This window comes from Myxocyprinus asiaticus, chromosome 28 (assembly GCF_019703515.2).
Source record: "Myxocyprinus asiaticus isolate MX2 ecotype Aquarium Trade chromosome 28, UBuf_Myxa_2, whole genome shotgun sequence".
NCBI lineage: Eukaryota > Metazoa > Chordata > Actinopteri > Cypriniformes > Catostomidae > Myxocyprinus > Myxocyprinus asiaticus.
The window spans coordinates 1928815-1946920 of NC_059371.1; the positions used below are offsets into that span (position 1 = coordinate 1928815).

At 37.6% G+C, this 18106-nt stretch overlaps 1 protein-coding gene across 5 annotated transcripts in view; it reads right to left on the reverse strand.

The window, feature by feature from the left end:
- Positions 1–18106, reverse strand: part of LOC127419564 (IQ motif and SEC7 domain-containing protein 1-like) — a 161993-nt gene that overhangs the window by 118808 nt on the left and 25079 nt on the right. The window contains exon 1 of one of the 5 annotated variants that reach the window (XM_051661075.1): positions 18029–18087. The exons of 3 other annotated variants lie outside the window; for them this stretch is intronic. In XM_051661075.1, the coding sequence (XP_051517035.1) occupies positions 18029–18051 (23 nt within the window). In that variant the 5' untranslated portion in view covers positions 18052–18087. Of the gene's footprint in view, positions 1–6322; positions 6502–18028; positions 18088–18106 lie in introns of those variants that run through there. One more of the 5 variants, XM_051661071.1, reaches the window with a different exon arrangement.

Consider the following 18106-nt stretch of genomic DNA (forward strand, 5'->3'; position numbering starts at 1 on the left):
GGACAAAGATCCAAGCGAGTGTAAAAGTTACCGTCCAATCTCCCTGATCCAACTAGATGTAAAAATATTGTCAAATATTTTGGCTAACCAATTAAGTAAAGTTATGACATCTCTTATACATATAGAACAGGTGGGGTTTATTCGGGGCCGCAGCTCTTCTGATAACATCAGGCGTCTCATCAATATCATGTGGTCAGTAGCGAATGATCAATCTCCGATCGCTGCCATCTCACTTGACGCCGAAAAGGCATTTGATATGGTAGAATGGGATTATCTTTTTAAGATTTTGGAAATGTATGGGTTCGGGAGTACATTTATTGGTTGGGCTGCCCTCTTTCCCCATTATTGTTCTGTCTTGCCCTGGAACCATTAGCAGCCGCGATAAGAAAGGAGGATGATTTTCCAGGGGTGATTGCGGGAGGTATGGCGCATAAGCTTCTGCTTTACGCAGATGATATTTTATTATTTGACTCTGAACCTACTAGATCTATGCCTTGCCTCCACAGAATTATTAATTCCTTTTCCAAGTTCTCAGGATACAAAGTCAATTGGTCTAAATCCGAAGCTTTGGCTCTGACAGCGTACTGTCCAGTAACGGCTTTCCAGCCGGGCGCCTTCCAGTGGCCCAAACAGGGCATTAAGTGTTTGGGGATTTTATTCCCAGTCTGATTTAGTTAGTGTTAATTTTGACCCTTTAATAAAAAGGTTTTCGAGCGATGTGGGCAGGTGGGCTTCATTACATTTATCTATGATTGGGAAGGTTAATGTTATTAAAATGAATTGTATTCCAAAATTTAACTACCTGCTACAATCTCTCCCTGTACATGTCCCCCTCTCTTATTTCAAGCAATTTGATAGCATAGCGAAGTCCTTCATTTGGAATGGTAAACGTCCCAGATTGCATTTTAATAAGTTACATAGGCCAACAGACAAAGGAGGGCTAGGCCTACCCAAGATTTTGTTTTATTACTATGCGTTCAGTCTCAGACATTTGGCTCATTGGTCACTTCCACCTGAGAGAGCCCCTCCCTGGTTTGTTATTGAAAAGGCAGTTCTTGCCCCTACTTCGCCATTACAAAGCATCTCTATCAAACTAATCAGAAAAGTTAAGTTACATCCTGTTATTTCGCATTTACACTCGGAATGGACTAAAGTGTCCAGATTGTTTAAATTGGAAACTTATTTAAATGTTGCCTCGAGCATATGGCAGAACCCAAAATTATGTATTGGCAAGTCCCCTTTCTGCTGGCCAGAGTGGATTGTGAGGGGGGGTGCTACACTCGGTGACCTATATGAAAGTGGAGTGTTGAGATCGTTTGAAAACTTGGTCCAACATTTTGGGATCCCCAGATCTCAGTTTTATAGGTATTTACAATTGCACCACCTGCTTTGTACTATTCTTGGGAGCAGCACACACCCCCCTAAAGAGGCAGATGCTTTAGGAGAGGCGATTGCGGCTTTTGGAAAAGGTCATGAGGCATCAGTGTATTACTCCCTGTTAATTCGGAGTATGGGGGACAGAGCCTTAACTTCTCTCAAGAGAGTATGGGAGAAAGATTTCAACTTGGCATTGGAGGAAGGAGTGTGGGCTAAGATTCTTAAAAACATTAAGTCTGCATCTAGAGATGCAAGGGTGCGTCTTATACAATTAAAAATTTTGCATAGATTTTATTGGACCCCCTCTAGACTGTATAGGCTTGGTCTTAAAGGCACACCCACCTGCTGGAGATGCCAATCGGAGGATGGAGACATGGCCCATATTTTTTGGTGGTGTGTCGAGATCCAGAAATTCTGGTCGAAGGTTCAGAATTTTGTTTGCAACATGGTGGGCACTCAGGTTTCGTTTTGCCCCAGACTTTGTGTTCTGGGCGATGGGGCGGTCATCAATGTGGGGGATGGCCATATAGAGAACTGGGTTCTGACCTGTGTGATGATTGCCAAGCAGGTTATTTTGAGGGGTTGGAGGTCAGCTGGTGCGCCCCCATATCCGGAGTGGTGCACAGAGGTGGGGAGGGTGGCAGCTTATGAGGAGGTGTCATCAGGAAGACGGGGTGGCTTGGATAAGTTTATTCGGAAATGGGGCAGGTATTTGGAGTTTTGGAGGGCTCTCAGGTGGGGTGTGGAGAGAGTACTGTATTATAGTTAGTATGATTATTATGTGTGTGTGTATATATATATATATATATATATATATATATATATATATATATATGTGTGTGTGTCGGTTTGATTTTTATTTCTTTATATTTTCTTATGTTTGACCACAGGGTTGTTTTTTTTGGGGGGGGGGGGGGGTCGGGGAGGGGGGGTTGTGGGGTTTAAAAATTGATTTATATATATATATATATATATATATATATATATATATATGTGTTTACTTTTCATTGTTATTGTATGATTTAATAAAACAAATTTAATTAAAACAAAAAAAGAAAAAAAGAGTCCAGTATATTCCACAGTCACACACTTTATGAACTCACTTTAGCAGAACCTTACCCTGACGGATTTAAATGGCCATCCGGGTCTTTCCGTGTCAACTCAACCAGAGGTCCACGGCTCAAATATTGTTTCAACCTTTTTTCTTTGTTTTTTTTTTTGGGTGAAAGAAATACATAAATGATCATGAAATGCAAAATTAAATGTCATGGATCGATATTTACTGAGCAATCTATTATTTTGAAGAAGGGGTTCAAAATGACAATTTTCTGCATAATTTGGAACAAAACTACAGGTAAAAGCAAAATAACCTTAGAAAGGAGGCAGTGTCATTATTTTATTTTTCCAGAAAGATAAGTTGGTCTATTACAAAACATCTATTGACTTCAGCACCCCTTGTTGCATTATATGACAATGGTGTGTGTCCATAGTTAACACCAGAATTATTAAAGATATCTAAATATAAATTTAGATTGCGATTTTGACATTATTTGAGATTATGTAAAAAAATAAAGGTACATTTCTAGTTTCAGCATTATTTCTACTTCAGACCTTTGTTTTGTTAAACAAGAAAAAGCTTCATACCATGTGATAAACATTTGGTTTTCGACCACTGACAATGGGTATACTTTAAAGTGGTCATGACATTTTTTTTTTTTTTTTATTAGTTCAATATGTTCCTTAAGGTTCACTTATAATATAAGTAAATTGTTTTATACAAAAAACAGTGATATATTTGTAAAACATGATTAATATCTATCCTCATTCTGACTCTCTGTCAGAAACGCTTGGTTCTCCTTTAAGACTTGACAGTACACACCTACTGTTCTGATTGGCTCTCTCCTCTTGTCATCTTACGGCTCGACGCTGCTTGGTGGACCTACGGAAGTGATAACAGAACCCTTTCTAATAGGGGAGCCTATAAGCTTAGCCTAAAATAGCATAACGCGGTGCTCCCATAAACATTCTATGGTGGTACACTGGCGAGGAGACGAGGCTGTTCTTTTTGAATGGATGTCTATGGAGGAGATGCTTCACAACACTGAATAAACTGCTTTTGTGAGGAAACAGCTCATCATTTAATGAATTGACTGCTTTTCAGCAAATCTTCAACATGCTTTACACTGAACAATCCTTTTGGAATGAACTATCTGTGTGGAGTTTACTATGATAAAATTGCTGTTTTATAAGGGAAGTCACGGACAATTTTGTGACAGGTAGGTGTCAGTTTATGGCTCTCTCCATTCATTTGTATGGTATTCCCAAACGTTGTCTCACTGTCGTAACACACTAGTTGACCGTAACTAGCCGTTACACTCTCTCCTATGATAGAGCCGCAGAGGTTGTTATCTCCATATAAAAGAATCTCTGGTGATAAGGTAAAGTAGTCATTGATGTGTTGCTGTTGAGGCGGTCAGTGAGACATCACAATGTGGGTGAAGTAGAGAATGAGTCATTTTGACAGCTTGGTTTCAACAAATGCTCTTTTTGCAGTGAGGAGGAAGTTTTGAGTTCTGAAACTTACAGTATGTTTTTAAAGTATAATGACCTCTTATATGTTAAAAGATCAAGGAAAATTTGATTCCTCGTGTCTTGACCCCTTTAACAATTTATGGGTGGAGCCACAATGACAGCCCCATATCTCTGTGATTTAACTATACAGAACCTTACAATTTTAAACACAAAAGGGAAAGTTTGTTCTGAACCAGAATCTTAAAGACTATGAAGATATCTTTAATATTTCTTGAGTTATAGGTACTCCAACTTTGGAAAAACAACACAAAAAAAGTATTTATTTATTTAATTTCTAGACGCCATTGGCATATAATGCATCAAGGGGTGTTGAAGTCAACTGAATTTAGTAATATACCTACCTATCTCTGTGTAAAAATAAAATAATGACGCTGCCAGGTTTCTAAGATTTTTTTATTTATTTTTTTACCTTTAGTTTTGCACCAAAATCATAGAAGAAAATTGACATTTTGACCCCCTTCTAAAAACTAATGGATTACTCATTTATTATTGATTCATAGCATTTAATATTTTGGCTTTTATCACCATTAATGATTATCTTTAAAAAAAAAAAAAAAAAAAAAAGTATTACTAAAGTCAAACATTTCAGCCAGGGAAGTTTCTTAAATTTGGTTGATTTAACATGGAATAACCTCTGTTTAGCATCTGCAGAATATAGACTGACCCAGATGCCTTTCAGCAACTACAACAAGACCCTCATTCAATATGGCTGGGCCTTCAACTGAATAACTAAACATGAGGAGAAGATAGTCAGGCCAGGAACAGGAACAGTTAAAATACCACATCATGATCTTTGAGAGCTTTGAGTTTGAATTAGAAATGAACTGAACTGTACTTTACGATCACCAGGATCAAATTTCAAAGTGAGCAATCTGATTATACTGTTTGTCAAGATGAGATGTGTTTCCTGTTCCCTAATAAAACTCTGCTCTGAAAGACACACCAACACAACTGAATGCCTTTAGCTTATTTTTAATCTATGAGACAAATAAAACACATCGAGAGATTGAGGAGAGAAAATATGGATTCACATCATGTCAATAAGGACTAGTTTAAAAACTCATAACAAGACGGGTCAGCAGCTCTTTTGGGTTTGGAGTGTCACCTCTTGGAGTGTGTGACTTGAATTTGAGCAAAAATCACTGAATATTCAAATGGGCCAACAGAATGCTTGTTAATTCAAACTCCAACTGTCAAATTTCAATTGCAAATGTTTAAAACCACTTTAAAGGTGCTATAAGCGATTTTAGCATTCTGAAGCGGTGAGATACAGCACCTTTAAGCTTTAAGACAAGGTTTTGTCCAGCCAACATCACAGTTTGTCTTGATCTACTTTACCTACTGTATTTAGTTGCTATTATTGCTATAACCTTTACATTAATTTCAACGACCATTAAATTAGTTCTGCATTAACTAGAACATGTTTTTCAAAAGGCTGCATTACATACAACAGTATAAAACAATGCCTAAATAGTTAGTTGACTATTATTGGTAAATATAAAAAAAAATTCTCCACCCACAAGGCCTAGGTGACATTGACTGAAATGTTGTTTCAGAGGTGGAAATTATAAGGACTTTATTTATAGAAGAACATGCATTCACAATAAGAGAAAGAACATGTATTGTGAAAGTAAAGCCTATTTTACATACTGTAATTATTATGGCCGTGTATAGCGTGTTAGTGCAGTAGTGCCATGAATGCACAATGTAAACATTACAAATGACACTTTATCCACTGCAAAGATATTACTGATCTCATGACAAGTCATAAGAATAGTATGAGATAATGAAATTGTAAGAGTTGGCTCGTATTAAACGTCTGACTTCTACAGCTGTGTACAATGGAAGAAAGAGACCCATCAGCATTCTGACAAATGAACCCAAACCTTAAACCTACCCATGATTTTAAGAGGAAAATCACTGTTGTGTTCCACAGAAAAGAAAACATGGTGGTTTGGAAGGAGAAGAGGGATGAGTATTACAGGTTATTCACATACATCAGTCTTTTTATTGCACAATGGGTAACAAAATTTGTCACAGACGTTTCCTTTATTAAATAAAATTAAGTGATGCATAGTGGATCTGCAAAATGTTATGGGCGTATTGTATCAATTTGAAATTGTCTTTATTGATTGGTTGGTGTATGTGTGAATAAAAGTTGTACATTTTCAAACAAGGCAAGTCGTTCGATATCATCTGATTTTGCCATGTCATACAAATCATTATGAATTGTTATGGGACTGTGTTGGTTATTTTGGATATCTTGTTCCACTGCTGTCAATTGAGATGTTTAAAGAGTATGTTAATGTGTAGCATCTTAAGCAGAGTACTGGAGTCGTGCACACACACTTACCTTTTGAAAAACGCACTATTGGGCTGCAGACACAAGAACTGCCAGTAATCGAAACACAGAGCTTTAAATCTCGACATCTTCGGGCTTCAGTATCAGTCACAGGGCCAAATGATCAACCTCCATTTTCACCTGAGATTCACACTGCAGAGAAGATAACTGTACACTAGACATCTGCAACGAGACATGACAGTCCAGCAGTCCAGTGTAACACAGCCTTCTCTTGGGAACCCAAACTACTAAGATCTCAAAGACCCACTATACCTCCCCGTATCCAAGAGGAGATGTCTTCTGCACACCGCTCCCTTCATGAAGAAACCAGGTCAGTTATAGATTCGCCCTCACTGCATCAGTCTTCACACATCCAGCAAGCATGAAGGACAGGGTGCATCTCAACCTCAGATCCACAAGCATGTACGAACTTCAGAGTGCTGCAGAATTTTCCTCAACTGTTCCCCACGAGTGCATTTCTGCCACTGCATCCATGAAGGGATCTCCACCTACATATGCCGAACGCCGGTTGCCTGGCAACAACATCACTACTTAAGTTGCAAATGGTTTGCTGACAGTACCCTTGTGTAGGACTGTCAGAGGGGAGGGACTCCCTCATTCTCAATACTATGATGTCATGTACATACACCACACTGAAGCTCCTGTCCTGCTTAATTCTACTGTTGTCATTTAGAAGAACAAAAATGGATTGGAAAGATGCCAGCAAATCAACTGAAAAATATTACAATTCAGCATAATAACTTGATTTAAAGTGGTTTAAAGTAGAGTTTTCAATGATGCCAGGGATGTTGCTATGCTGTTGTTAAGATGTTGCTAGATGGTTGCTGGGGTGTTCTGGGTGGTTTCCGACTAGTTCAGGTAAAAAACAGATCCCTCCTTCAATGTATGTCTGTAGGATTTTTTTTTTTTTTTTTTTTTGGCCTGTTTTATCATCTATGGAAGTTTAATACTAAGGGTGCTGGCCTCTTCAGACACCACTAATGATGTCAGTCAGTGAGACAAAAGGGTTTAACAGGGCTAAAGGGCCCCCTTAAGGAAAATGTGCCTTTTATCATCGCAGAGTGAAAAAATAAATTTCTATGAAAATTGATGGATCAACATCATTTATGTGAAAAGAAATAATAACAAAAGGTTGCTTTGAATAAAAATAAAAAATAAAAATTACAATATATATATTTTTTTAAACAGTGTGAGGGGGCCTTTTACCCCACACTTGGTTATAGTATATAGTGTACAGTAGATACCAGGGCAATAGTTATAGAGCACAATTTGTCAACTAATGCAAATAATTTTGAGACAGCAAGATGCTTTTTTTGAGTAACATATTAAGATGATGCTTACTCAAAATAACCACTTCAGAACATCTTAAGTATTCTATAAACAAATGAATCTCTATTATGATTGAATGAGTCTGTGTGAGCACATTTTGAAAATTTTTCATAACAAATCTATTCCCCTCTATTTAAAAAACAAAACAAAAAACAATGTGTATAATAGGGGACTAATACTAGGGGTTTAATACTCTCCTTTCACTTTCACAAAATATTTGATTTAATGACCTTGATCAAAACCTTGAAAATGACAAACAAGTGTTTTGCCTCAAATAGATGTGACAATTTCAGAAATTCTTGTTAGCTATATAAATTTACAACATTTTAAAAGTTAAATCAAATAAGCGCAAAATCAAGCTTTAGACATTACACACAATGATCGCATGGATCAGGAATATTTTGCAGTTCACAGTGAAAAACAGGTATTTAGGAAAGTGTTGTGGTAGTTTTTGTTGTTAGTGTTTTGGAAGAAAAAAAGTGCCTTTTACCCCGTGCAACTTTAGCCCCGTTGTACCCTACTACTGAACTCTTTTAGACATAATGAACTACATCACTTAAACCAGTTTTTGCAACCACAATAAATCTCACTATCTGCTTCAGAGGCAGAGGTATTATGTGCAAATCACGAGTAATTCAGCATTCCATCATATTCACCCCTCAATCTCCAAAATCAGGACCCAACTGCTGCACCTTTACATCTATAACCTTAGAGCACGAGTTAGTGTGTTTGCGGCATCTGTGGGTGTATTGTTTGTTAATGATGTGGCGCAAAGTGCAATTCGCTATTTTCCTGCGAGATCATTACGCTAAGACGCTTCAGACCACGTCTGTTTTCAGCACAAAGTTTAAACTCAGTTCCTGCATTTTCAGTTTGGAGATTACAGCAGCAGGTGGTAATAAAGTTCATGTCTAAACTCTGAAAATATAATGGAACATCAAATAATGACCCGGACAATCAATGATGTAGCCATTTTATGAAACAAACATTTATGAGATTTGTGTAAAACCTTCTTGAGGTCATGGATTCTTTGTTAATTATTATTCTTCTGTTTATATTTACAATTGTATTTATAATCTAATTTGTATTGGGGGTTTTTCACCTGTTGTCATTGAGTGATTTTTAAGTCACTGCAAAAGAGACCGTTGGAAAAAGTTGGAGAGGGTAAAATGTTTGGATTTGGGGAGGTGGTTGTATATGATTTTTTTGACCACTTCGTTATTTTAATTATATTTTCACGGAGTTAGAAATGTAATTTGAATGTATAAATATTTTTGGTTTAAGTTTTTTGTGTTTTAATAAATGAATGTAATTTCTAAATCAAAATTGACCGGTAGAACTGAAGTGTGTGCCGATACAATCACTGTTAATACCAGTCATGATTTCTATGTCACTTGATCAGTTTGATTAGTAATACTTGCATTCTCTATCATTTCATGGAGCGTAAATCCAAATCCTGTTGAGAATCACATTTTCCACTTGTATAAAAGGAGTGTGTCACTGTCATAGAAATATGCCTGACATTCAACAAGGACGCAGTTAATGTATAAAAGAACGTAAGTCCATATTTCAATTCTTGTAATTCATTGCATACAGTCCATTTACACTACCAACTACCTGTTAATGTGAATGTGCTGTCTTTGTTTATATCACTGGTGCTTGAGGGAATGAACTATATAATAGGACACGGATGGTGCAATAACCGGAGAAGAACCTCAGAATTAAACTGCACTTGACCCAGCCCATTAGCGCTTTGTGCGAACAATTTCTTGGCTATGCCCGTTGACTGCGAGTTTGACTTATCACATAGCACTGTGCTTAGTGTTTGCACTCTTAAAATAGAGCCCGGAATGTTTCTTGCTTTCAGTTTTTTTTTTTTTTTTTTTTTTTTTTAATATCATAACTTGCACAAACACCCAGCCACTATCATATAATAGTTTTAAAACACTTCAGCTACATTGATATCCAAAGTTACAACAACTTCAAAATATGAAAAACCTTGTATATTACATAAAGCACCACAACAATCTCTCTCTCTCTCTGTCTGTCTTTGCTCCATCAAATGGACTTTACATTTGCAGTACCATCTTTATTCCTACAGTACAGAATAAAGTGTTATGGGAGAAACAGCATCTTAGATCTTCATACTGTGATGTGTCCTGTGGTCTCTTGTGCCACCTGCTGGAGATCGTCATAAACTGATGCATAATTGTGTTACAGGATGGATACAAGTGAAGCTCTATGTACTGCATCTGACTGTGACATACTGTCCAGTAACTCTATGGGGCAAGCAGCATTCCACTGGAATAAACATTGAAATACACGTAAAAGAAAACCTGGTCTCATAGAATCATGTTACTATTCCTAAATTTTTCCAAACTGATTTTACGTGGCTCGTTGTACATATTGCATCAGTTTCCTGGTGAAATGAACATGAGAGGCGTTACAACAACAATGACTTTTATTTACTTTCATACAAATCATGAGTAAAACGGCAGATTATCAGTTCATAAACACTTACAAAAGTGTCAAAAAACAAAACAAAAAAAAAAGCACCACAGAATGATATAGTTGCGTTTTTCATCTCACATTTTCTTTTCATGACAGTTTCGGTTAGGTTTAGGTTTACAGTTTAGGGTGGGGAGGCAAATTTTGTTTATTTAAACCTTCATAGACCATACCTTTAAAACCTCATCTGTTTTGGAAAAAAGTAACATGCTTTTAGCACCGCACAGTGAACATTTCACCTTGGAACTGCTGCGATATGTGTAATGAACCACATAATATATTTTTTCCAGTTAGTCACCATGTTAACATATTTTTCACGAGACCAGCACAGGCTTGGCTACACCACTGATCTCATCTCTGTTGGTACATTTAATGTAAGTGAATGGTGACCAAAACTTTGAGCTCCAAAAAACATATAAAGTCAGCATAAAAGTAATCCATATGACTCCAGTGGTTAAATCCGTATCTTCTGAAGTAATATGATAGGTGTAGATATTTTAGTCCATTTTTACTATAAATCTACACTATCACTTCCACATTTTTATTTTTTTTATTGGCGAATCGCATTCTTTGTGCATATCACCACCTACTGGTCGGGGCTGGTCAATGGTGGAAATTTGTAGGAAAAAATAACTTAAATATTGATCTGTTTTGCACTCACATCTATCATATCACTTCTGAAGACATTGATGTAACCACTGGAGTCGTATGGACAACTTTTATGCTGCCATTATGTGATTTTTGGAGTTTCAAAGTTTTGATCACCATTCACTTGCATTAAATGGGCCAGCAGAGCGGAAATATTTTCTAAAAATCTTCATTTATGTTCAGCAGAAGAAAGAGTCATACACATCTGGAATTTTCATTTTGGGTGAACTATCCCTTTAAATGAAAAATTTACTAAAATAGTTTTGAACCCGAATCCTTTAAATACTCAAGAATAGCAGGAAACAATACACAATCAAAAGAAAATAACATGGTGTTGATATAACAGTAAAAGTTCTGTTTGTGTTGTGCTCACACCTTGTGATGTAAATGCAGCATCACTTAAAAACAGAAGGTCTCAGCTGCAGATGGCATTATAGAAAAGTAATTTATTCCGCAAGTAAAAGTATCAAATTATAAGGGATTACTGAGATAAAGCAAATAATATTTGGCTGGTCATGTGATCTGAACACAGCAACATATGTAGAATAAAGCAGCTTTTTATCTATGAATGATCCAACTAGAGACTTCATCTCATGTGAGTGGACATCATTTTAAACATTTACAAAACACTAGTCTACAATTTCTTTCTGTTTTAAAGTTTAGCAATTAGCAAAAAAAAATAATAATAATAAAATACTGAGTGCACCATTAAGAAACAATCACAAGAGGGGTGTCAAAACTGAAACTTTTAATTTGAATCTTGTTACATTTTCAGAACAACACACGACTGACATCTGGCAAAGCAAATACAGCAGTAATACAATAGTTGATGTTTGAATTGATATTGCTTTTATTATATGTCATGCATCACTTTGGTTACTGGATTGATTGCTCTCATGGCATCTTACACTCATTTTAGTCTTTCACATGGTGCACAATAAACTCCTGTCGCCACATATACTGTACAACCAACACCATTATAATACCAAACTGAATCCGCTGCTTGTTGTAAAAGGCACAGTTCACTCAAAGATTAAATCATTTACTCACCCTCAAGTTGTTCCAAACCTATATGACTTTCGGTCCTTAATTAAACACAGAGATATTTGAAGATATGATAGCTTTGTGTGAGGAACAGACCAAACTAAATGAGATTTGAGAACTGTGTGGAATATTTTCAGCGAATAACACCTTAAATTTGGATCTGTTCCTCAAACAAAGTTTTCATATGGCTTCATAAGACTTGGAATATAGTACTGTACATGGCTACTTTTATGATACTTGTATGGAGCTTGAAAGCCTCAGGCCCCATTATGAAAACGAGCAGTGTGAATTTTCTGCCTAGTATCTCCTTTTGTGCTCCATGGAAGAAAATGATTCTGGTTGGGAACGACATCAGGGTAATTACTGAACATGATGACATATTTGTAATTTTTGTGTGAACTATCCCTTTAAGCAATCTTTGTTAGCGTTATATCTTCTAGCACTACCACTGCAGTGTTTTCGGACTGCATGTTTAAATAAACTACTGCAGAAATATTGCCGTCTGTCCTACATGAGACTACTGCAGATGTTTATTCCCCAGAGAAACAGACTGTCTCAGGAGGAGTTCGATGCTTCTGGAAGAACGCTTTGTGAGAAATCGAGCATGGTAAAGAAGATCGATCCACAGCTGCTATCTTGAAGGACTGCTGCTTCCAGACGGAGGACAACAGAACTGATGCAGCACATTATCATCCCTGTCAGAGAAGCACACTATAAGAACAGCATAGTGCGCACACTCAAGAACGTCACCACCGGTATACTGTACAGATCATGCATCAGATATCTTCTGAACTCTCTGTCAAGGGCATCACGCTGTCTACTCTACACATCTCCTGCTTTTTACATGTTCATAAATATTTAAACATGTTTTCAACTATCAATACCATGTTTAATCCATTCCACAGAACTGTATTCATTTCCCCCCAAAATCAGTGCTGAAAATGTAAAAAAAAAAAGCAAATCCATGTGGGCCTGAGTATAAGACATCAGGTGGCATCATTTAATTTCCATTAAAAAAATAAATAAATCCAAAAAATTTAATTCTCTAACTATTTATTAACCCTCATATGCCTTCTCAAACTAGTATGACTTACTTTCTTCTGCAGAACACAAACAAAGATATTTTAATGGGGATAAGAGGTTTTTATATCCATACAATGCAAGTCAATGGGGTCCAACACATTCAAGCTCCGAAAGGACAAAAATGCAGCATAAAGGTAATCCAGTGGTTTAATCCATGATTTAGTCTCCTTGGTGCGATCATGATTTGAAGCTTGATTACGCGTACAAGCGTGTCAAAAAGACTGCAGAATTCAAGATTTATAGTGAAAAAAAGAGTTACACTGTGGTCTGTTTCTCACCCAAAACCGATCGTATCGCTTCAGAAGACATGGATTAAACCACTCAAGGTGTATGGATTATCTTTATGCTGCCTTTATTCCTTTTTTTGGAGTTTGACATTTTGGACCCCATTGACTTGCACTGTATGGACAAACAGACATATAATATCTTTGTTTGTGTTCTGCAGAAGAAAGAAAGCCATATGAGTTTGAGACGATATAAAGGTAAATGAAGAGTCGATTCGAGAATTATCATTTTTGAGTGATCTGTTCCTTAAAGATAGCACTACTCCTACACATGGATAAAACAGTTCTTGGGCAATAAAGAAAAAACAACAAAGAATTAACAGTCACATTGGATTTCTACCATTACATGTAACATATTCATGTAATGAACCACTGAAAACTATCACTTCATCAGATAAAGCAAGCCCACAAGCAGTATTATTCTTCACAATTATACATGAGAGCTTTAAACACAGACCAAAATATTAAACAGAATAAATGAATGCCAATAGACCTTCAAAACATTCAGTTTAAAGCTTGTGTTTTGATGCTTTCTGTTGGTCTAAACAGTGAGTTTTTGGAGTCGAGCGCCTCTTACCTGCACTCAGAGAGAGGAGCAGGTACAGCTAGCTGCTTAGAGTGCAGCGGCGCAGGACAGCAGTACTGGTGCAAAGTATTTACATACCTACGACACAAGGAGAAACACACGTCAAACACCCAACACCGCCAGCTACTCATTACTACAACACAAACTAATGTCCATAAGCTTTAAGCAGCAACTTCATAATGTCTAGTGTGCTTACTTGTGTCCACGTTTTGTCACTACACTTACTAAACAAATGTCCAATTATAGAAAATTCAAGGGACATTTTTAACCAAAGGCGAATGTAAATGCTTTTCTACAATTGTCTTTCCATTGTTCCGTGTATTTATGCATAAAAACATTATAATCTCTTTCATTTTTTGAAAGGCAAGCCTTATAAACAGTTTGCTGCATACAGTGATACGTGTACAACATACATGTGGTAGCGTTTATGTCTGATATTGATGAAAAATGGACAGGTGAAGTTCATTTCTCCATGTGTATTCAGTATGTAACTCTGCACCAGACTGCTGCCAAACACACCATCACTGCGTCAATCACAGATACACAGATGAGGCACCTGATAGCGACACAACACCTTTGAATGTTTTGAAATGAATGCAAGTTTGAATGAGATTTCATAGCTTCGGGAATATTACCAGTGAATAACAACTTACATTTTGGTTTGTTTCTTGTATAAAGCTATTGTATGACTTCAAAAGTCACGTTATATAGCACACAATTTATTTGGACCACTTTTATGATCAATTTATTGTGATTTTTGGTCCTTTTGAAGCTTGACAGACCCAGTCCCCATTCACTTTCATGTATGGAAAAGAACAGTGTGAACATTCTAATTATAAAAATTGAGTTTTGTGGCTTTTAGTCCATGTCTATTATTTCTATTATCTTTGAGGGCATCTATATGCTGTTGGTCTCTTAAGTTGACAAAATTATCTTTCAGAAGATATACACAATTAAAATTGACAGTCTTTCACTGCCAGGAAAACATATGGAAGACATCAGCAGGCACTCACAGGCATATAAAAAACTAAAATGCTCTCTAGAATGAGAGCGTCTCGCCCCCTAATACCACCTGCCTCTGACAAGCGATAGCAAGCAGCAAATCAGTTTTCACAGCTGTGATGCAAACTAAAGACTATTGAAATTTGTAGACCCAACATCCTGTTTCAAATGCATCAATACAGAAAAGAAAACTGCTCTCGCCAAGCTATTTCATGTGGTCTTTAGGCCAGAAACATACTTTACGCAAGTACGTGTACGCAGATGCGAGCGCATTACCAGTGCAATGACAACGAGCAGTCCGGTTGGAAATGCTTACCGTGCGTTCTTCTTTTACTGTAGCTGTAACAAATCTCAGTACTGTGGGTGACAGATTTACCTTCAAATGTCCGTGTTTTTTAAACTGGATGTATTATTCTTCAGGTAAGTAAAAAAGGACTAACTTCAAAGTGCAAAATTGCTCCGCCATGACAGCAGTTGATTTTAAAGAGAAAACTCACTAGAAGCAGACAATTCACACTAATGTCCACTATAGTACCCCTTGAGGAAATGTTGAGAATGCAACACATGCTTGCATTGTTGTGTTCTGAATTGCAGTCTGATACATTTTGGAATGCAACAATGCATAAAATCGAGCATGCGTAGCTGGAAGTGTCTGCATTCACTTACTTGCGTAGAGTGTTTTTCAAACTTAAAGCTCCCATCAGGGCTGTTTCTGAGCATAAGGGGGCACTAAGTGAAATCCTGCTTGGAGGCCCAAAGAAACCCTCTGGATCCACAAGGGGGACCCCTACAACTGTCTAATTGAGCCATAACAGATGCCTGAGTCTTACTCGCAGCTTTTAGTATATATATATATATTGATACCGTCAATCCGCGCATCTTATCACGTGGCTTGTTGAGCGCGTTACCGCAGAGACATAGTGCTTGTGGAGGCTTCACGCTATTCTCTGCAGCATCCACGCACAACTCTCCACGCGCCCCACCGAGAGCGAGAACCACATTATAGTGACCACGAGGAGGTTACCCCATGTGACTCTACCCTCCCTAGCAACCGGGCCAATTTGGTTGCTTAGGAGACCTGACTGGAGTCACTCAGCACGCCCTGGATTCGAACTCATGACTCCAGGTGTGGTAGTCAGCGTCTTTACTCGCTAAGCTACCCAGGCCCCCGCATTTATCATATTTAAAAACATTTAAATAAAACACAAAACAACCTTGCTTTGCAGGGACCCCCTTATACCGCTTAGAAGTAGAAACGCCCCTGGCTGCCATTGAAATGTCTTGTTGAGGGCCCCCTTAAACATACAAATTATATTTCTCTATTATTATTAATGCTAAATAAAGTCTGTTGAAATTTAAATTATCACTGTTATAAAACTGATATGATTAATATTTTCAGCAGCATCAAAGCAAACAACCCCTCTCAGATCAGGCTGTAATAGAATATTCCAAGGTTTTAAGCAACTACAGAAGTTTGTGGTGGAAAACAGATGAAAGCGAGCCTGACCGCTCGGACAGTTTCATATACACTATACACTGTTGCTTGTGTTGTGTTGCTTGAAAAAGGAAGGAATCTAAAAAGTTTCTCTCAACACTACCGGAGTGAAAAACATCATTTTTCTGAACCGCACTGCTTCCACGAGCACAGCAGTTAATGTGAGCACTCACTCACCAGTCACAAATACACAGTGTTGATGATGATGATGCAGGCGTTGATGACACTTGTGAAAATAGTTACCACGATATTGAAGCTAATGTCGATTACACCGCTGCTGGAGACATGGAGTGTTTGATAACAAGATATGCTGAAGCCAAGGCATGCAGAGTCAAGTTTCAGTCTGTTTAGATATCTTGCAAAATAGTTTCTTGAAGTAAAAGTTGAAGATGGAAAAGTAAAGAAAGAGGAAGTGTGAGATGGAAAAAAGGCCTTGTATTGGTAAGTGTTGTTTGTTATGTATAGTTTATGGTAGCCAGATTCAGTTTTTCATGTAATGTGTTAAATCACAGCATCACAACAGAGAAAGGAACTCAAGGTAAATGAGTACAATTGAAAAGGGCCCCATTCCTGTATTTTGCCAAGCGCCCCAATATAACTAAATCTGCCCCTGGACGCCACTCACTGAATGATGAAGTCATGTGACAACAATGTAGTGTATTTCTGTTTGAAATGCTTTTCAAATATAGCATGCAGTATATACACATATTGTGTGCAATATGCAAGTACTCCTTTCAAATCACTTGGAGGTTCATTCTTACAGCTCTCTTATAAAGCACAGAGAACCACTTCAGAACAAATACTATCGCTAACTCACTCTTGAACACAATTCAGTGAACACACAACCCCTCTAACCTCAGTCACCTTCACAGGGTCAGATCTACACACACACACACACACACACACACACACAGATGCTGTTTTTAGATGCTCATATTCTGATTTGTATGCTTTTTTGGCTAAAAGCAGAAGGTAAATAAAAATACATGGCTTATAACAAATATATATATATATATATATATAAAAAGCAGGAGTCCCTTGTGGCATAAACAGACAGATTTACAGTGAGACTGCACATGAAGGATCAACACACACACACATCGAACACAAGAGAAGCTCACAGCGCTCTTGACATGTGACTGTGAATTACGTCATAACGCATATCAGCTACAGCCAAACACACACATACGTTTGTTTTTCTATGCTTGTCTGGACTTTCTATTGTTTTTATACAGAGCTAATGATATTTTCTATCCCATAACCCTCAATCAAGCCTTTCTGCATTTCACATTTTCATCAAGACATTATTTAGTATGTATATTGAGCCATTTTCCTCATGGGGAACACTGGCTGCTCCTCGCAACGTAGCTCATTTGAAGTTTTACACTACTTGTAAGACATTTGATCAAACCCCCCCCCCCACCACACACACATACAGTATTGCATCTCCTCATGTTTCATAAAGCACATGAAAACACTTCAGCTCAGCCAAGCAAACAGCCACAACACATACACCGCTCACTATCACAACTGATGTCCTGTAAACACTGCATCTCACAAACACAGGCACGACCTCCTTAACCATGGTTACGCACATCACAAGCTCCTTGAGGAATCTTCCTGAGCACACACACAGAGCAAACAACATGAGTCAGCGTGTCAGCCTAGGTGCATAAAACAGCTCATGCAAACGGCAGCAGATTGCATCATATACTCACATAACGGCGAGTGTGTGTGCCATGGCCGTGCGTCTGTGGGTGTGTGGACACAGAGAGCTCGGTACACTCACTCATTCA